At 39.6% G+C, this 22,038-nt stretch overlaps 4 protein-coding genes across 8 annotated transcripts in view; 2 read left to right on the top strand and 2 right to left on the bottom strand.

Annotated features, from left to right (window-relative positions):
* Nucleotides 1-16,803, top strand: part of LOC115436315 (zinc finger protein 239-like) — a 364,410-nt gene extending 347,607 nt beyond the window's left edge. Inside the window, exons 2-3 of one of the 2 annotated variants that reach the window (XM_030159159.1) lie at nucleotides 15,169-15,401; nucleotides 15,654-16,803. In XM_030159159.1, coding sequence (XP_030015019.1) covers nucleotides 15,689-16,468 — 780 coding nt within the window. In that variant the 5' untranslated portion in view covers nucleotides 15,169-15,401; nucleotides 15,654-15,688 and the 3' untranslated portion in view covers nucleotides 16,469-16,803. Of the gene's footprint in view, nucleotides 1-15,168; nucleotides 15,402-15,437; nucleotides 15,531-15,653 lie in introns of those variants that run through there. The other variant, XM_030159160.1, reaches the window with a different exon arrangement.
* The window catches only part of LOC115436253 (zinc finger protein 883-like), a 445,178-nt gene that overhangs the window by 282,804 nt on the left and 140,336 nt on the right, over nucleotides 1-22,038 (bottom strand). The window lies entirely within an intron of this gene.
* The window catches only part of LOC115435234 (NACHT, LRR and PYD domains-containing protein 5-like), a 753,056-nt gene that overhangs the window by 678,666 nt on the left and 52,352 nt on the right, over nucleotides 1-22,038 (top strand).
* Nucleotides 1-22,038, bottom strand: part of LOC115436304 (zinc finger protein 239-like) — a 105,433-nt gene that overhangs the window by 56,807 nt on the left and 26,588 nt on the right. The window lies entirely within an intron of this gene.

Here is a 22,038-nt window from a genome sequence, read left to right as displayed (position 1 = left end):
GTTATCAGTGAAATGGGACTTTGTCTTGATTTGATGTGTTATCATGTGCATCACTGGGTGTTTCTTCAGTCTGAATAAAACATAGACTCAATTATGTTTAGTTTTTTGCATTTGTTTGACTGTTTTCCAACAGGTTATGGTGATGAAGGAGTGTGAAATGTTGTGTGTAGCACAGATTCCAATCTGGAGTTGAATGTTGACATGTGTTCTCCACACAGCACTGGGAGGATGACTCTGTGTTTGTGTGAAGGTTGGAGTTCTCCTCATCCTTCTGCTATTGGATCATAGACTGTCAACAACATGGCTTCCATATAATTTAACTGAACTCATAAACTGTGTGAAATCTGCAGATGCATATCTTTAATGTCCTATAGACTGGACAATGACCGGATTGATCAGGATCATCAGGCTTGTGACAGAACAGTTGAGGGAGAATGAGACATCATTTTCACACATGGATTCACCTCCATAAAGTCCAGACTCTAATTTGGGATGTTATGAAGACTTGATACAGCCGTCTGATTCTCCATCATCAATAATCCAAAATTAATGCAACTGTGGATGGAACAAATATCATGAACCTTATTGTGGCACTACATAAGCATTATGTGGTAAAAAAGATGTGACAGTGAATGTCTCCTGTAATCCAAACCAAAGGTGGTGCAGTCAAATATTACATACATATGTGGCGGTGCGGGTGGGGGGCGTAATGCGGTGAAGGAACAGGGCCAAATGAGAATATAAACTAATTTTTAATAATTGGCGACTGGAACTAATCAAATTAACCAAATGGTACAAATTAATATAACAAAAGAAACTGACAACGCCACCCCAGGAATTGCACCTGGAGAATAAAAGGAAATATAAGGCACGCAGGTAAGTTGGCTCCAAAAACAGGGCATGAGACATGATTGAAAAATATATAAATCAGTTTATTTTACCATTAGAAATTCTCTTTTCTTTTAAAAAGACCAATCCATGCACATATTATAAAAGAAAGGCTAAATGAGGCTGGAGACAGGTAGGTGAGCGACAGGTAGTGCCAAAGCAAACAAACCAAAAGAAATCACCCAGCACGCGTGGACAAAGACCCTCAGTGACAGTAACCGCTCCCAGGACACAGCAGACGAAGAAGGGGACACCAGCCACCAGCACCAGCACCAGTCTCCAGCAACTAAAAGGAAGAAAAAGATAAACAAGTCAGTAAACAAGTCACAAAGTAATAAAACAAATCAAATACCAACTAATTACATAAGGGACTCAAAATAAACAAATTAAAACTAAATAACGGATCCAAATGACAATAATCAATAAAAAAACAAATGAAATACAAACGAATTACATAAGGAATTCAACATAACAGATTGAAACTAAATAACGGATCGCATGGAGACGTCATTAACACAATTAAAACAGGACAAGCAGCACAGTAAAAGGCCTCAGTGCGCTTCTCTAGAATGCAGTGTGTACACAGTAATCAGACGGCAGCAGCAGGCCCGACGCACACGCCGGCAGAGCGCAGCCAAGTGACCGCTAGCTAGCCGCAAGCAGCAGCTAACAATAAGTCAGTGTGGGGGAGATGCATTGGTCGGCCCACGCAGCAGGAACACCACGGAGAACAACACTCATGGGGGACAGAACAGCAGTAGCCACGCGATTCACTCCTGATTCAGTTCCATATGGACAAGACACAGAGAGAGGAAGGGGCGGAGGGAGAGAGAGAGAGCCGGCCCCCAGCCTTCGATTTCCACCAAGCTAGATGCAGATCGCCCAAATATGCCGAAACAGCACCGAAGCAGCGGTCCTGCAAGACCAACACGTCGAGACCGGATGTGACACACCAGCGGAAAAAAAGGAAGAACCGGTGAGAAGATCGCCCGTTATATATCAGCGCCCCCTCCTCCTCTCATTGATGTTATTAGCAGGGCTGGTCACAATAATCTATCCTGCTACACATACAAACAGTACACGTGGTCACGTGGTGGAACTTTTTCAGTGGATTTGGTAGGAGTGTGGGGGACAGGAGGAAAGAAAGAGTACAAGGGCAGACAGGATGGGAGGGGGGAGGGGGGAACATGCATATGTGTTTATGTGAGTCCTTGGAAAAGTTTGTGTGTGAGGATCAGAGACAGACAGAGGCCTTCTGTCCTTCAGTTCTCATCAGTTCACTCCCTCTGTGTCATGACCATGGAAAATGTTTGGACTGCAAAGGGAGCAGATTTAGGGAAGATCCAGCTGCTTTTCCTCAGCTCTCAGGGAAAACAATTTAACCAGGGAAAGACTTGATTTCTTCTTAATTTAGTTATAACTCAACTTTAGTTATAACTGGGCCTCAGCATTGAACTCCTCACTTCAGAGCAGATAAAGTATCTTATCTTATCTGATCTGATCTTGAACACAGGAGACAAGATATAGGGGCCGTTTACACGGCGTAGGATTCAGTCGACTCCGGGAAGATTTCATCGCGGATTAGCCTTCTGTTAACATGGAAACGGTGCCTAGAGTGCCTGAATCTGGAAACTTTTGATACCAGGGTCCAGGGTGGAACATTATCGATACGCTCCACATTTCAGCTCCGTGTTAACGCGAATCTGAGCATTCCGGGGTAAAATATAACGTCACCGCATGCGCGCGCAGCCAAGAACCGCCAGTTAACCCACTCCAGGCCAGTTGGTGGCGGTAATGCACTCCAAGCTGGTTTGCCAGCCTCTATGACACAATAAAGCTGCAGGAAAAGAAGGAACAACCACAACAACAATGGCTGGTTTCAGAACAACATACGTGCTGCTAACTGTGCTCAGTTTGCTGTCGCTTCTCCACCAAAAGTTAGACTTACTGCGTCTGCACTCTTACCAGCGGAGACGCATTTCTTATATTCACCAATCCCTGAGTCAATCCCTAACGTACCATCGAAGGAGGACAGTTAGGAGATCGCCAGCTACTGGTCTGGCATGGCCACTACAGCGTATTCAGCCGTCCTCGCGGATTATGTTACCGCAGATCGTTATCAGAGCGGCTTCGTCTTAACGCAGAATGATTTTATAACGCAAAGGAGAAATCTTTGCGGAATTAGATCCTAGTGTTGCCGTGTAAACGTACCCATAGACACACTGTCATCACAGGGTTACACAGAACTGAGATCTGCTTGACTTAGAGTCAGATAACACCAGCCCATTTTTCGTTGACCCAACCCACATAGCCCACAGGACGAGCCCATAGTTTGGGGATCAGGTTACAAGAACAATAAAGGTGATGCACGGATCCATTTTCTTTTCGGGTGGATCTTCAGTACTGAGTTATGTCTATTTGTGATCAGATCAAGTCAAATTAAATTTATAAAAATGAGACAGAGGTGAATCCTGACTTGTCCTTGGAGCTTCCAACAAAAGAACACACTGTGTCCAGGAGGATCAGCAGAGATCTGCTCCAGATAACAACAAGGTAAGAAGAAAACCTTTGGATTTTGTAAATCACAATTTCAGTGACTGACTACTCTAAATTAAATCGTCTGTGAGTTGTAATTCTCAGATCTCTAAATAAACATTATATATATATATATATATATATATATATATATATATATATATATATATATATATATATGTATGTATGTATGTATATGTATATAATTTGTCTTTTTAACAGAAAATATCTTTGATATTTGGCACACCAACCTATACCACCACGACTGGCCCGACTGTCAATTAGAGGGATTTCAATCCTGGACAAAAGATGTAATAATCATTTCATTACAAACTGTCTTACTGAAAATCTATTCCCTGAAAAACAAAACAAACATAATTAATTACAAAAATTTGATAAATCTTCAACTGATAAACTTAGAACAAAGTACACGACATTCCCTGTACCCCCAAAGTTAAAGAAACACACTGAAAAATTATGAATAACATCTGTCCTTCTAAGGATTTGCTCAGGTTGCGGTTTGGCAGTGATGATAATATTTGTACATTTTGTGGTGATGACATTGAGACTACTGACCAGATCCTTTTTTTCATGTAATGTGGTGCATTTATTTTGGGTTGACATTAACAATTGGATAAAACAACAGATCCCAGCATTCTCAAATTCAACATCAACCAATGATGTAACATTAGTATGATCCTCCATAACAAAAACAATGAATTCTGCTGGAATGTTATTTTGTGACTTGCCAAATTCTTTATTCACAAAAATAGAATTATGAAGTCCGCCCCCAAGGTTATTGTTTTTATAAATGAATTCATACTTAAAGTCCCTGAAATTAACAAATTCCCCATAGAAATCAATACTTGAATTTCCCCCTTGTGCAATGGTTTACAATATTTATTTATTTTATTCTATTTTATTTATCGTATATTATTTTAGTTGTTATCAATTTTTATTTCAAGACTTCTTTTTCCTAATTTGTATTTGTATTCTAATTTAATATTTGTCAATTGTTGTTGATGTTCTTTTGCCTTGGGCAATGTATGCCACACTGACACATGGAATGTGAAATTGCCACACTGAAAAAATTGGGGGTGTTATTTACTTCGGAAAACTTAGGAAAGTATTTGCACTTCGAATTGTGAGTAAATTCTACGAGGGTGATCATCAAGTAAACTTTACTTTGGCTGCTCTTTTTCGCCTTGTTTATAGAACCCATGAGTCAATTGATCAGGCAGAGGTCAGATATAAAGGGGGTAATAATGGCATCCGGGGAACAAAAATTGGCCCTATTTGCTGATGATTTATTAATAAGTATGTAGCGTCATGACAATGGGAGTGAGTGAACAGAGCAGAACAGAACAATAATTAACTCATCCTTCTCTCCTTGTCACAAACCAAATTCCAGGAAAGCCGTGTTGATTGGCTGGTATCAGGTCAAAGGAAGGACACCATTTGCAAACATCATTTATGATGACAAATGGGCCCAAGGAATGGACCTAAGACAACAAGATCTAAGTCTGTTGTCATCTGTTTTTCATCAGAGCTGTCTTCCCTGTCATGGTAAATTAAGGAACACAGGAACTGGGTATTTACGTTCTCCAACTCCTTACCTTCAACATCTGTGTCTTATTATTTTTGTTTACCCAGAAGTGGAGGGAAACCCAGAACAAAGAGACTGAATAACCAAAATCATTATCTGTTGCCATGTTAATAGTGTCACAGTAATATGTTTAACGTTGATTGTACTCAGCATGTTACCCTTTGATGTCTATCTATGCAAGAGCCCATTTGCCTAACCTGTGATTTCATGTGTTATGTCCTGTTCATGTCACTGTGAATTATGTTGAAACTCAGAGTAACACTGTTTGTAACATGTCTGATAATAGTGCTACCATCTTACTGATGCTGAATGAGGTTACAGTTGACGTATAAGTTTGAGTGATTTTATTTAAGGATGGAGCAGTTTTCTTACAAGTTTGCACAGGGTCCCCTCTCTCTCCCGAAGGGGGGAGAGAAACTTGACGCTTTTGGGAGCATGCAAATGACCTGCGAGGTGGGCTGGACCAGCGCCAAAATGGACAAAGAAGGCACGGCCTAGAGGTATCGATGACTCATCAATATGCACAAGTAGGGTGTGCCGGGTTAGTTCCTGGCAAAACTATAAAAGAAAATAGAACCAACTTCTCGGCACGAGCTCTCCAACACCCCAGCCGCCAGCTCTCCACCTCCTCCGGCCAGTAGAGCTCCAGAGCTCCAGGTCTGGGAGTTCCAACTCTCTTGCGAGCACTCCAACCTCCGCCAGTGGCTATCTCTCCATCTCACCAGCAGCCAGCAGCCTAACTCTCCAGCAGCCAGCTCTCCAGCTTCTTACTCTTGTTTCTCGCCTCCGTGCCCTCTTGCCTCCTCTGCTCTGGCCACACTGCCGCCTGTTGCTGCTTCGAATTCCGTCAAAAGACGTCATCCCAACTTCATCTGTTCGCCGTCAAGGCCGCTCCAGCCACTCCAGCCACTGCATCCTCACCACTGCCATGTCACTCCAGCTGTGCCTGCTCCTTCTCCAAAGTCAAGACCTGCACCCTTCAAGACCTGCAACTTGTAAGAAAACTTGCTCCTGGCTTGTCTGAGTTGGTGTGATTCCCAATTTAAAAAGAGTTCCCTCAACTTACCCTCACTAACGTTATAATATCTTTAATATAGTCATATGTCAACTTAGTCTACATTTCTCCTGTTCATTATCTCCTGCTCCCTTTGTCTTATTTGTCTCTTGTCTTTGTCTTATTTGTATGTCTTAGTTTAGTTAATAAATTCTTTATGTGTATACAAATCCACTGCTTCAGTTATTTTTGTGCACTGCATCTTTTCACACTCGGGTTTTCCTGTATAGTCAACGACCCACTAAATTCTAAAGGTTTCCAGATTATTGGTTTGGGTTGTTTTAAATTTAAGATTTAATAGTTAGATTTGAGTGTCAATGCTGCAATTATTACACTACTTCTTAAACCAAATAAAGATCCTTCCCAATGCAGTAACTACAGACCTTTATCCCTTTTAAACGGAGATGTGAAACTTTATGCCAAAGTGCTTGCCTCACGATTGGAAATATACTTGACAAGACTGATACACAACGACCAAACGGGATTTATTAAGAACAGATTAGCATCTGATAGTGTGTGCCGTCTCTTGCACATTATTTACGCAGCAAAGGCCATTGACTTTCCCTGCTCAGTCCTGTCACTTGACGCTGAGAAAGCGTTCGATCGACTGGAGTGGGATTATCTCTGGGCTACTCTGGGTAACTTTGGACTGGGTTCACAATTTATTAAAATGATCAAGGTCTTATATGCTAATCCCTCTGCAATGATCTATACAAATAAGGTTTGTTCTTCCCAGTTTCCCATATTAAGGGGCACTCGTCAAGGTTGCCCCCTCTCCCCATTACTTTTCGCTCTCTCTCTCGAACCTATGGCTCAGAAAATCAGACAACATCCCGCTGCACTCCCTATCTCTTTCAATAATACTGAACATCATATATCATTGTATGCAGATGATATCCTACTTTATGTCGGTGACGCACGGTCTTCTCTTCCACATTTATTATCTACTTTCGACTTATTTAGCTCACTATCTGGATATAAAATCAACTGGACTAAATCCTCTTTAATGCATCTAAATTCAGCTGTTTCAGTTATACCCTTACCTTCTAATATTCCAGTAGTGAGGCAGTTTAGATACCTTGGTGTTGATATTTCCCCCTCCATATTTCACATAGCATCATATAACTTTCAAAATATATATAATCAAATTGAGAAGGATATTGGACGCTGGTCAAAACTATCAAATTCTCTTCAAGCTCGTGTATCAATTGTCAAAATGGATGTACTTCCCCGCATAAATTTTTATTCTTCTATGATTCCACTTGCACCTCCAAAACGTTACTGGGAAAAATTACATTCTCTCATTTCCAAATTTGTATGGAATGGGAAAAGAGCACGTTTGAAGCTAAAGACCCTTCAGCGAGACAAGACACGGGGTGGATTGGCCTTACCAAATTTCAAAATGTACTTTTGGTCTTTTGTGCTTCGACCTTTGTCTGTATGGTTTGATCCTGATGTCTCTGTCTCCTGGAGACCAATTGAGGAAAATCTTTCTCAACCCTACAGACTTCAAGACTTGGTGTATTCTAACATACCACTTAAAGAAGCCAGATCACGCTTAGGCCCTATAATTTCCTACTTGCTTAGAATTAACCTCACTGTGTTGAAATATGCTAATGCGGATCTAAAATGGCACAAACATTCTCCTATATTTAATAATTATTCTCTTCTTATTGGTAAAACACCTTGTTCCTTCCCTTCATGGAGAAATAGGGGAGTTTATATTCTTAAAGATTTGTTTAATGATGAAGGTTTACGAGCTTTTAATGATTTACAAGCAGAATATAACCTACCTGGCTCGTCATTTTTCTTTTATTTGCAGTTGAGATCTGCCATGAAGGCATATGGTGTCCCTTGGTGCACAACACTTCAAACACATCCGTTGCGTAAATTATTTGCCTCACATAGCCAAACACGAGGGATGGTTTCCAAACTTTATAATTTTATTTCTGATCCATGTGTTCAGCTGCCTGTAGAAAGTGTATGGGAAAGGGATGTTTCCTCTGCAGGAGAGGAAGACATTCGCTGGGAAACAGTGTGGAAGAACTTGCACGACACATCCAAAAACCCTGACCATCAGTTAATACATTTCAAGTTTATACATAGGATGTATTTAACTCCCAGGAAACGTCACGCTATGAAAATTATTCCATCTCCTATGTGTGACTTATGTACACTAGATACTGTAGGATCATTTATACATATGTACTGGGAATGTCCTGAAGTGTATGATTTTTGGAAGCAAATTTCTGTTACTTTGAGTGACATGCTAAAGATTAATATCCCTTTATCACCATCTTTACTTCTGCTTAATGATGACTCTACCTTACAACTTTCTCTTCAGCAAAAGCGTATATTATGGGCTGCTCTCACTGCAGCCAAGAAAATGCTGGCATTGAGATGGCAACCGCCTCATACTTTATCACAGCAACAATGGATAAATTATTTTCCAGATATAGTTATGATGGAGAGGTCAGTGGCCCGGATGCATGCAGCCAGTCGAAAAACGCTGAGTATGTGGGATGGTGTTTATTTTTTGGTTAAAGAAAGAGTGCAACATAACTGTCTATGACTTCCCCGATCACTATTCTGTTTATATCTGTAAATTATACTCTTTCATCGATATACATGTATTTGTCTTTATTTATCTTTATTAGTTGGTTTTTGTATTCTGAGATCCAGACTGGGTTGGTATGGGGGTCACCACTGGTTCTGTGTGTGTGTGTGTGTGGGGGGGGGGGTTGTTATACTTTGTGTGTCACAGAATCTTGTATTATAAAATGTGAATTTCTTTTTCTTTTCTATTGTACTTCTGTGATGCACAATGAAAACAAATAAAAAATTGATCAAAAAAAAAAAAAAAAGATTTAATAGTTAGATGCGGGCATCTTCAGCTATAAATCTGTAATAAAATCAATCAATAAATCAATGCTCCTTTCTACAAGTATAACACAACCTAATCAGACACTCCCAAAATTGATGAAATTGCTAGAAGAACTTGGTTCAATTTCTGGTTATAAAATTAATATTAACAAAACTCAAGTATTAACATTTAATTATGACCCTTTGTCTTCAATTAAGACCATGTACAACTGGAATTGGGATGCTGAGTCCATTAAATATTTGGGTGTCACACTACCTAGGGACCTCTCAAGATTATATGACATCAATTACAACTCATTAAATTCAAAGATAAAGTCTGATATACATAGATGGAATGTTATTCCCTTTTTAAGTTTAAGGTCCCGAATAGAGTCAATTAAGATGAATATTCTTCCACGGATGCTGTACCTTTTTCATTGTTTGCCAGTTAAAATACCACATAAACAGTTTTTAAAGTGGGACAGATTAATAGCGAGGTATTTATGGCAAGGGAAAAGGGCCAGAATTAAATTTAAGACAATGCAATTAAGAAAAGGAAAGGGTGGAATGGGCCTTCCCTGCTTAAAAGATTACTACCATGCAGCTCAACTGAGACCTTTAATTTGTCGCTGTTCACCAACATACACTGCTGCATGGAAGGAAGTAGAAGGCACCATGATAAAGGGGATCCCAATAACAGCATTACTAAGTGACAGCAAATTACAAGGAGATCAGGAGTTCCTAGATGACTCTATATCAGGCAGTTTTCTGAAATCCTGGCAAGAAATAGTTAAAATTTGCAGATTAAGGGATGCTTCTAAACTTATGAGGTGGTGTGCTTATGATTCAGACTTCGCACCAAATAGAACTGATGGCAGATTTAAGATATGGATTTCAAAGGGTTTAAATACCTATTACTCATTTGTCCATAAGGGGGTATTTCAGAGTTTTGAAACCCTACAGAAAGATCATGGACTGGGAAAAGAAGATTTTTTTAGGTACCTGCAAGTGAGACATTACTTTAACAAAAATTTTAAAGAGGTGTTACAAAAATGTGAGATAGGATTCATAAAGGTGTTTATATCATTAACTAAACCTGGAACAAACAACAAAATTATTTCCAAATTATATAATGCCATACAATTATCTAAACAAGAGAATACAGAATACATAAAGAATAAGTGGGAAAAGGAAAAGAAGGTAAAGATTACACAGGAGAACTGGGAGAAAACATGCCAACTACAATGGTTCTCAACTGGGTCAAACACATGGCGTGAGTTCTGCTGGAAAAACATCATAAGATTTTTTTGTCACACCCATTCAGAAACAACAGCAAGGCAGCGGGGACGTTTGTGGGAGACTTTGTGGGTCTAATGGAGCCAACCACTTCCACACTTTTTGGGACTGTCCAGTTATAAGACCTTACTGGGAAGAGATTCACAAACATATACAAAAAGTATTTAATGTAAACATTTTGTTTAAATGTGAGACCATGTATTTGGGTAATCTATTGTTTGAGTCATGGAACATTAAAGACAAAAAATTATTGGCTATACTGTTGGCAGCCAGTAAGAAATCAGTTACGAGGAAATGGTTGAAAGTAGAACCGCCCACCATTGATGAATGGATTGGATCTGTCTATGAGATTTATGTTATGGAGAAGATATCGTTTTCCCTCAGAGTTGAAAAAGAAAAAATGTATAATATCTGGTCTAAATGGACTGAGTATGTAAAACCAACCCGATCAGATTTCATTTGATTATATTTGTGCTTTGTGTTAAAGGTCCCGTATTATGCAAATCTCACTTTGTGTAAGTTTTCTTATAGTAGTGTGTGTTGCAGTAGCCTCATTATGAGGTTCGAATTTGAAAACTGTCTGTTTCCTCCCTGCCTTGCTACACCACATTTTGTTAAAATGCCTGCTCAAACGGCCGAATTTGAGTTGGGTCCGCTTATGACGACATAGGCGGATTTAACTCCTCCCCCTGACTGTGCCCCCACCCTGCATGAAAAGGTAAGCCCCACCCTGGCAAAGTACCTCTTGGACAACAAACATGGCGAAGGCGAGACACACAAGTTGTGGTGTTGTTGGCTGCACACACCAACACCATAGTTTATTTTTGCTCCCCACTTCCGAGCCTCTCTGTAAAAAGTGGCTGGATTATATCTTTGATGGTCATGTACCAAACAACATTCCCAAACGCTTGTATGTGTGTGCCCGGCATTTCACGGATGAGTGTTTTTCGAACATGGGCCCATACAGCTCCGGCTTAGCACAAAGACTCCGAATCAAGAAGGACGCAGTACCAACGCTTCGTGACCCAAGTACAAGTATGGGAGATGTAAGTTCTTATCATTTTTTTGTATCTTTACTGCATAACCTACATTACAGATAAGCTGGTGGTTGATGTGTACATCTGACGTTAGCATGGCAGCTAACATAGCTCGGTTACTGCTGCTAACGTTTGCGTCCCCGTTAACATGCAAGAGCTGATAATATCAAGAGACATTCAACAGAACTACTTTGAACATGGGCCTTTTGTGGTTGGCATCAGTATAGTTAGCATCAAGCTTGTTAGTAGCTGCCTGCATTAGTGGCGGCAGGCGTCTTTCCGTGTCAGGTCCACGAACCCGACACAACACCGCCGTTTTCCGTCGGGGCTCAATCACGCCTCAAGGCAAAGAAAGCCAGTGTTTGGAAAGACGTTCTGTCTGAGACGTGTACGATGGCTTCACAGTCAACATTAGCGCGTAGCACCGCTAGCGTAAGCCGCGTCCTCTCCCAGAGAGGGGAGGGGGAGTGGGCGTGGACAGATGCGTTCATTTGCATACCCGGAAGCAGGCCCAGAAACAGCCTGTTCTGAGGAGGGCTGGTGAGAGTGACTTTTTCGACCGCTGAAACTCCGAAAAAAGGATGATTTTGGGGCGAACAAACTTAAATACTATGTTTTTGGGCTTCTGAGACCTATATGACGTGACTGAAAAATAGCATAATATGGGACCTTTAATCTATCTGCTTTTATGTGAGGTTTTGATTGTATGAGGTGGTGCGCTCCCCTGTTCCGTTTTGTTGTATTAATGTTTCAACTAAAATTAAGAATCCATAAAAAAGAAATTATAGAAGGGCAATATGGATATAATAATCAAAACTTTCCGTATCCATCCTATTGTTGTTGTTTTTTTTTTGTTTTTTTTAATGATTATGTAATTAATATATGTGATGGACATTTGCCTTTCTAATAAAAAGATCATTTCAAAAAAAAAAAAACAAAAACAAATGCTGGACTCAAAGGATGGTAGTAGTTCTATTTTTAGGCTTAGTAACCATCTCTATTTTAGGGCCCTCTCCTTATGAGAGGATTCACCCTCGACCCTCCAGTGGGGTCAGTTGGGGGGAGCATAGTCTCCTCCCCTTATGGAGGTTTGTTTTTTTTCATTTATATAAGTATTATAGTTCTCATAGTTTCACAAATGTTCATTTCAGGTGCGACTGCTACTATGTGGAATTTGAATGACAGGGCTGTGTAATTTAAGAATTATTTCCTTGAATGTGAATGGGCTGAGGAATCCAGTTAAAAGGAGTAAAGTAATGATCAAGATGAAAAAGGACAAATCACAGATTGTTTTTCTCCAGGAAATGCACATGTCAAAACAAGAGCATGATAATTTAAAAAAGTTTGGATATTCAAACTCCTTTTTCAGTTCATGTAAAAACAGCAGGAAGAGAGGAGTGGCTATTTTGGTATCTAATGCTCTTAATTTTGAACCCTTAAAAGAAGAAGGAGATAAAGAAGGAAGATATGTTATGGTAAAAGGCAAAATAGATAATATTTTGGTTACTTTGGTCAGTATTTATGTGCCTCCTGAGAGTGATAGGAAGTTCTTGAAATCTTTCTTCAACAAGATGATTTCTGTAAGTGAGGGAATCTTATTTTGTGGTGGTGACTGGAATACAATTCTGAACTATTCTGCCGATACAACAAGCAAGAGAAAACATAAATCCTATTTGTCAAAAGACTTAAATAGATTAACATAACATAAAGAAGTGAAAGGAATTAATTTGGCTAAAGAGGATCATATAATTGGATTATTTGTGGATGATGTTATCGCCTTCCTCCAGAACCCAAACTCAACACTTCCTAAACTTATGACAGTTTCAGATAATTTTGGAAGAATGTTAGGTTACAAACTAAACATTTTGAAAATGCGAATACTGGGTATAAATTATACTCCAAGCAAAACTATCACACATAAATACAAATTTAAGTGGGACATAAAAATAATAAAATACATGAGGATACTAATCACTCAAGACTTGAACAGACTGTATGAGATAAATTACAAGGTAATAAATAATAGGATACAGAAGGATAAATAAAATGGTCAACATTAATACTAGATTTGAGTTCAAGGATAGAGGTGGTGAAGATGAATCTATTGCCTAGACTACTCTATCTTTTTTTTTTTATCACTTCCAGTCCGAATCCTGGATTCTCAGTTTGTGACGTGGGATAAATTGGTATCCAGATTTATTTGGGCTGGGACAAAACCAAGGGTAAAACTTAAAACACTCCAGTTGGAAAAGTTAGAAGGAGGTCTATCTTTACACAATTTGAAACAGTATTACTATGCAGCCCAAATGAGGTGTATTGTAAATTGGTGTTCCCCCGAGTATCAAGCCAAATGGAAACATATTGAGTTAAATTTAGACATTTCACAACCTCAGTCTTGTTTAGGGGGTAAAGAACGTACAGAATATATGGGCGATAATGTCATTATAAAAGAACAATTGAAAATATGGAATGAGATTATTAAGAAAAAGAAAAGGATCATAAGCTCCTGGTATGGCCTTCCCAGTCAGATAAATTCACCCCCGCTAAATCTGATAATAGATTTCTGAGGTGGAGAGAAAAGGGAATAACAGCCATTTGTACACTCATTGAGAGGAAAACCTTTAAATCATTTGGAAAAATAAAAAAACAACATAATTTGGAGGACAAGGATCAGTGCAGATATTTACAGGTAAAAAATTTTTTTGACAGGGAGATTAAGAGTAACTTTCAGAGGGCAGCGAACTGATTAAGGTCTTCACAGGAGCTTACAAACAAACACCCACTAAGATTGTGTCTAAATTATATCAGGGTCTACAAAAATGTAATGGTGTGAATTCATTTTACATTAAATAGAAATGTGAATCGGAACTGAATATTACTCTGTCTGAAAGGGAGTGGCATTCTATGTGTAAAACGCAGCAAATGTCCCCCAGCTCTAAAGGTTGGCAAGAATTTGGCTGGAAAAACTTCACCCGTTTTTTATTACACCAAATATTAAAAGCAAATAATTAGGAAAACAGCAGCAATGCTGGAGAGGATGTGGTCACATGAATGCCAACCACTTGCATATCTTCTGGACATGTGTAAAACTGCAAATGTTTTGGAACCATGTAGTTCAGACAATGGAGAATATTTTAAATTATAAAATTCCAATGGACCCCCAGACTATCTACCTTGGTCTAATACCTGATGATGTAACTAAAAGAGAAGACACTTACTGATTTAAAATTTTAATTCTTGCCTGCAAAAAGGTAGTCACAAGGAACTGGTTAAAAAGTGACCGTCTTCACCCACAACAATGGCTGGACATTATAGAGGAAGTATATACCATGGAAAAATTAACATTTCATCTGAGGATTAAGATGGAAACTTTTAAGCAAAGATGGGAGAAATGGATCATATTCAAGGACAGTAATTCTTGATATCAGATCAGGTACGGAAAAGCAGTTGAATGCATCAGGAATAGCATCCTCCCTTGCTGTGTTGTGTGTGGTTTTGTTGTTGTTATTGTTGTTTCTGCACTGTAAAATATTTAAAAAAAAAAAAAAAATCCTCAGAAAACCTTAACAAGTTCATGATTTAATACATTTCAAGTTGGTGACCTTCAGTAACATCATATGATCGTGGTGGTGATACGAGTTCTGAGTTTGTTTGTTTTTTTATAAAACAAGAAATTGTTGTAACTCATTTGTACATTGTTGAATCTGCATTAATTTTCACATGTAGAATAAGAGGACTGAGTTTTTAAATGTTTGAAAATGTCCTGTTAATTATTTAACTAGTTAATTTTGTCTGTCTGCTTAATCTGGTTTGAAAGGGATGTGTTTGTTGTGTTCCATTCCATTGCATTTCAGTGACCACCTCTTCTGTTTCTTTGTGTTTTGATGTAGAGAGAAGCCAAAGGTGGATTTAAAGTGAGACCTAAAAGTTGTGTCTGGACAAAGATCACCTGATTCCAGCAAACATGGATGGAAGACCCAGCTGTGACCAGTGTGGAAAGACCTTCACCACAGCAAGTTCCCTAAAACTCCACCAACGCATCCACACTGGAGAAAGACCATATGAGTGTGACCAGTGTGGAAATGCTTTCACCACAGCAAGTGACCTAAAAAACCACCAATGCATCCACACTGGAGAAAGACCATATGAGTCTGACCAATGTGGTAAGAATTTCACCCAAATGAATGGGCTTAAATATCACCAACACATTCACACTGGAGAAAGACCATATGAATGTGACCAGTGTGGAAATGCTTTCATGCAAGCAACTTCCCTAAAAATCCACTAACGCATCCATACTGGAGAAAAACCGTATGAATGTGACCAGTGTGGAAATGCTTTCACCAGAGCACTTGACCTAAAAATCCATCAACACATCCACACTGGAGAAAAACCATATGAGTGTGACCAATGCGGAAAGACTTTCACCGCAGCAAGTTCCCTAAAAAGCCACCAATGCATCCACACTGGAGAAAACCATATGAATGTGACCAGTGTGGAAAAGCTTTCACACAAGCAATCTCCCTAAAAATCTACCAATGCATCCATTTTGGAGAAAAACCGTATGAGTGTGACCAGCGTGGAAATGCTTTCACCACAGCAAGTCACCTAAAAATCCACCAACGCATCCACACTGGAGATAAACCGTATGAGTGTGACCAGTGTGGAAAAAGTTTCACCAAAATGAATGGGCTTAAATGTCACCAATGCATTCACACTGGAGAAAGACCATATAACTGTGACCAGTGTGGGAAGTTTTTCGCCACAGTTAATCACCTAAAAATCCACCAACGGACCCACACTGGAGAGAGACCCTACCAGTGCAGATTCCGTGACAGATATTTTATCACAGGTTCAAAATGTATTAAACATAAACGTGTCAAACATTTCCACAAAGGACAAAAACTGAACAGTCATACAAAACGTAAGACATTGGACTCTAGTGGGAAGAGTCAGTGTCATGACACACCTAAACAGTTTGAATGTTTCCAATGTGATAAAAGATTCTCGTCATCCTCTGCCCTCTGCTATCATCAGTGCAGATGTGAATCATCAACATCTGGACCAAAATGTCCCTCAGCATCAGATGACAAGAAGAAACACAGTGTGTGTGAACCAGCAGCACCCACTTCTGACAAGAACATCAGACTTAAAAACCTCCAGATCAGACTTCACAGAATCCAGATGTGAAGACAAACATCAGACTGAAGGCTGTGTTTTGTTGTCCTCAGAGAACAGAACTGTGTTCTAATGCACCACCTTCACAAAACAGTGACGTTACTGAACCTCAACCTGCACGAGGTGAAAAGTTCAACTAGTGGAGGTCAACAAGGACCTGGTTTCTATGGCGATACTACTTCTCATTGACTCTGTGGACTTTAATCAGTAACTTGTTGTTGTGATTCTGTTCCTGGTTGGGGTTCACACAGTTGGATTTACATCAGTTAGAAACAACATGATGAACATAATATAATTGAAACAGAATGACTGATGAGATGGTAGTGGTTTAGTCCCAAACTGAGGCCGACAACATTAAGGAGATCACATTCCTTTGGAGGAGGAAGACTGTTTAGCACAAAGTTCACCACCAACAAAGGAGACGTCGCAACCAGCCAGTGCTCCATCTAGTGGTCCAATCTGGTACTGGTCTGGTCCAGTGTTCTCCTTCATATCAAACTGGATTCAACTTTTTTACACTGGTCTAACTCTGACCTGCAGAATGCGTTACATTTGATTGAAAATGCTGAACTACTGATGACTGTGGTAAAGAGGAACCCACTGGATGTATCAGAAGCATTACAAATATTTTGTTGTACTATGTTGTATTTTGTCAATTTGTTTTATAATAATTATAAAGTGGATTTGTAACATGAGAGAAAATTAGCATGGGGTATTTTCTTTGTGGCTGTGGTGAGAAATGTGACTGCAATAAAGCTGATGGAATCAGTCCAAAGGAGACAAACCGACTCAAACAGGAAACTAACATGTGACTGTGGTCTGTCAGACTCAGTGGAGTCTAATGCTGCTGAAAAACCACACAGAAAGGCCTGACATGGTCAAAGCCTGACACCACAGAAGAAGAAGGAGTCAGTAGTGAATGTGTGGAGGGCTCATTCCACTCCTCTAGTGGCTCAGATGGATGAGGAACTGCTCCGGAGGTCAGAGGTCACAGGTTCCCATCCACTGTTTCATTTGAAGGGCTTTTTCTTCTGCCACTGTTTTCATGTTCAGACCTGATGCAGCCTGTGTGTAGAACTGATTCACACTAAAACAGGAGTGAACCGGTGGAACCGCCTCATCAGTCTCCTTGGAGCTCAGTGGGTTCAGGAGCAGGTCTGGAACTCAGAGGTCGTGGGATCTGAGCTGGTCTTGGCTGTAATGAGCTGGTTGTTGGACAGAAGTGGTTCAGTGACTTTATCCTTCCCCATCATCATGTGAGCAAAGGAAGGTGTTTCCTCTCATCATGTTGGGACCTCCTTTAGACAGGACTCATGTAAAGCTGGTCCAGAAGGTTCTAGATCAGTTGCCCAAATCCAGCTGCTGTTTCAGAGACTTCCAGACTTGGACACGGTCTAGTTCCAGGTCTTCAAATCACACAAAGAACTCAACTGTTTCCTGTCACTTGACTCAGTGGAATGAACCAACTCCCATCTCTGAATGTTCAGGATTTACTAGTCAATGGAATTCTCCCATATTTCATTTTTTGGTTTGGTTTTCCATGGAACCACCCACAGTCCACAGTATTTATCATAATCCACACATTATTTGTTCAATTACTTCTTAATGTGACCTTTTCTAGTTTTCAGTCCAGGTGATGTTATATTTCTGGTGGAAAAATGTGTCAGTAAAGAGCACAAAAGACAAGGCTGGTCTCACATGTGAGTTTATTCACCCTTTGGAAGGAGGAGCATCTGGAACGAAAGCACAAGACTAAGGTGGAGGAGTAAAAGGGTGAGGAGGAGCAAAGGCAGTGAGTCTTCTATACACAAGATAATGGCATGGCACACAATGACAGGATTCTGACAGAAAAGAGAGAAGGTTCAAATCAGCAAGTGGTGACAAGTGATCAGAACATCATGAAGACACAATGAGATCAGTAAGGAGACGTCCAGAGTTCCTTTGTATGAAGAGGGGAAAAACTACAAGATATTAGAGGAGGGGGGGCTCTGGTCATGTGAGTCAGTGTGGCTGATAATGTGTCATTTTAGACTGGGGTCAGTAATTGGTCAATCGTTTATAATTTTCATCTTATCAACCACAGAAGGAACAAAGAAACATTTGATGTTTTAGTAGACACAGATGGTGGACATCAAAGTTAAAGTGAAGCTGCAAATCAAGTCATTTTCTGTAGATTCAGAGAAATGATGACATTAAATGAACGGAGCTTCCATGTGTAGCTTCATCTGCGTTAAAACAAGTGGATATATTAGTGTCAATACATTTACATAGAAAACTGAAGGATCTTATTAAGATGGTCCAAAAACACCTGAAATCCAAGGAATGCACCCATGCATTTATTAGACATCTAGATTATCCATTATTTAATTTATTTACATTTATGTAAATATTTTGTTCAAATAACACTGACAGTTATTTCTCTACTTTGAAGAAACAGAGAATGTTCAGTCTGACTGCAAAGTTTTTTGACTCGTCAGAAATGTAGAAAAATAAAGAATAAGTTTCAGACTCTCAAGAGAATAAACATGTTTTGGTGTCATGGAGGTAATAAATGTGACACTGATCCAGAGAATTTAGAGATCAGGGTTTAGAGAAGACATTGTCATTAGATCTATTGGTCAACACGAACGTTTGAGTATAATCATCTTTTTTCTAATTTGGTTTTTTTCTTTCTTTTTTTTTTAAAATTTGGTTTGTTTCTATAGTGTCTCTAACGTGACAGGATAGTGGATTAGACAGAACCATAGAACTGGGATTTATACTGTTTTACATGTGTCTAATAATGCCTTATTCTGTAAAAATATTACACAAAAGTGATAGAACACATCATTCAGGCATCAGGTTTTATTTAAAGACACATACACATAAACATGTGTTTCTGCAACACAAATCAGTTCAAATCCTCAAACCAGGGCTGACCATTAAAGCAACAGGACATCAGGGCACACCACTACACACCACTTTAAACTGGCATTAATTGGTGTGTTATCTCTTCCCTTCTAAGCTTTCCGCATGTATGTTCATGGTGTGTCAAACACCACCCACTGAGGGTTAGGGTTATGTGAACTGGAGGTGTGGGAGTAAATTGATATGCCATCAGATGGCATTGAATAACAGGCAAAAGGACAAAAATGCATCCGTATAGCAGCCAAACACCATAAGAACTGGAGTGACATACAAGGTGATTTCATGAGATCAGTGTGGATCAAAGAGCTGGACTACAGTAGGTCTGTGAACAGCTGGAAATGAGAGGAGTACGACACCAGATTAAAATATGGACTGAGTCCATTTCAGTGGAACATGTAATAGACGGATCCAGATGTGCTTTGAATGAACAGCACAGACTCAACAGTTTGAGCATCATGTGACCAAAACACCCCAAACTGTGGTGTTTGACAGACACACTGTCCTGGTTTTGTGTTCCTCTGAACAGCTGAGTTATTTCACAGATATGAGGACTCCTGTTGGAGGATCCAACACACTGACCTTTGACCTCTGGTGTCACCCTCAGGTGTCAAATCTAAACCAATCAGGTGTTGAGTCCAAACAAACCACATGTTCATTTTTGAGTGCAGATACTTAAACCTACGGAACATTAGTGTCATTAAAGGTTCTAGGCAGGTTTCCAGTGGTCTGGGCATGTGCTAACCCATCCAAACATTAGCTGTTCAAATGGGTATACTGTTCCAGCTACATAACCTAAAGTAACTGATAAAACATAATTAGCAGGTATTTATAAGGACTTGGTGATTTAATTAAATGATATATTTGTGGTTAAAAAATGCCAAAATAAGCCTAGTAAGAGAGAAAAAAATGGTTAAAATACCCTGTTCTTGACAAAACTTCACATAAAATCCAATTAAATATCTGAACTAATATGTGTTTCTATGACACCAGTTAGTGTTGGAGCAAAAATGAGCCATAATTCAAATTTCATTAGGGGAAAAAGAAAGTGACTGATCCAACCAGACTATGGTCTCAAAAGCACCGACTATTTAGTTTGAAGAAAACAAACACATAATTTTCCAAATATAACTGTACTACATACAACATATGGAGTATAAGGAACCAGTACCTGTCCATCATTAAATGGAGTACCTGGATGTTCTTCTTTTATCAGACATTGTTAACTAAAGATGACAGTTTGTGCATTCTGCTGGAACTGAAACCTCACTGATCAGATCCTCAGGAGGGAACCCAAAGGAGGTTTTCTACCAGGACTTTGAGTTTCATTGCACTTGGACTTTCCATATTCATAAACTTCCTCTAATCCAGGGATTCCCACAGTGGGGTACCCGTATCCCAAGGGATACTTGGAAGAAGCTCAGAGGGTACTGGAAATATTTTTGGAAAAATCCAATAAATAAGTCATCATGTATTGAATACAAAATAAATAGTGAGAATTAATGCAGAAATATAAAACACAATAAATACATTCATATAATAGTTTTACTGTCAATCATCTTGTTGAAGCTTTGGTAACATAGTCTGCTGTAAAAAGTCTGTTTCTGGGGGTACTCCGCTGTAAAAAAAAATTGGAGAACCACTGTTCTAATAAGTATCTGAGCACAAGGGCTAGTAGATAATATGCACCTTGTTTAGGTATTCTTGTCAGGACATTTTTAAGAAAACTGGATTTAAAAATTCTAGATAATTCATTTGAACCAAAAGTTCTGTTGGACATGTGCCCAATGCATCTGGTCTTCAATCAGCCTAAAAGGGCGCATGTCACCCTGTTACTTATTGAGTTACACTGGCTACCCATAGCTGCCCGCATCAAATTCAAAACTTTAATCCTAGTCTACAAAATTCTCAGTGGGTCTGCTCCTACCTATTTAGGTGCACTGATAAAAGCTTATGTTGCCCCACGACCACTCCGCTCGGCTGGGGAATGTTGTCTGGTGGTCCCCAGACCTTGTACAAGACAATCCAGGCTCTTTTCACGGGTCATTCCACGTTGGTGGAACGTTCTATCGAGCACTACGAGAACAGAGGCGTCCCTGCCTATCTTCAAGAAGCTCCTGAAGACCCAGCTCTTTCAGGAGCACCTCCTGTCCTAGCACTGTCAGACATTCCATTTGAAATATTTTAATAAGGTTTTTCCCAGGATTATCACAGATTTTCCCAGGATTATCTCTGGACCTGCTGCAGTGGTCCTGCCTCTCTCCTGCCTTCATCATCATCACTCACTTATCCTCAACTGCCTCCATGTGTCTCCCCCTACTCCCCCCTTCTCCCCCAGTCTCTATCTCTATCGCTCTCTCTTTTTCTCTTTCTTTACCCTCTCTCTTTAACCCCAACTGGTCAAGGCAGACGGCCGTCCTCCAGGAGTCTGGGTCTGCTCCAGGTTTCTGCTGTTAAAGGGAAGTTTTTCCTCGCCACTGTCACCAGTCACAAGTGTTCGCTCCTGGAGGATTCTGTTGGGTTTCTGTAAATTGGCTTAGAGTCTGGTTTTGACAAACTCTATATAAAGTGTCATGAGATAACTTTTTTGTTGTGATCTGGCACTATATAAATAGAATTTGATTGATCGAGTGATTTGATTGGTTTTCCCCTGTAAGTCGCTTTGGAAAAAAGCGTCT

The sequence above is a fragment of the Sphaeramia orbicularis genome, chromosome 16 (assembly GCF_902148855.1).
Source record: "Sphaeramia orbicularis chromosome 16, fSphaOr1.1, whole genome shotgun sequence".
Taxonomy (NCBI): domain Eukaryota; kingdom Metazoa; phylum Chordata; class Actinopteri; order Kurtiformes; family Apogonidae; genus Sphaeramia; species Sphaeramia orbicularis.
The sequence above is the reverse complement of the archived record's forward strand: the minus strand, read 5'-3'. Positions and strand labels throughout refer to the sequence as shown.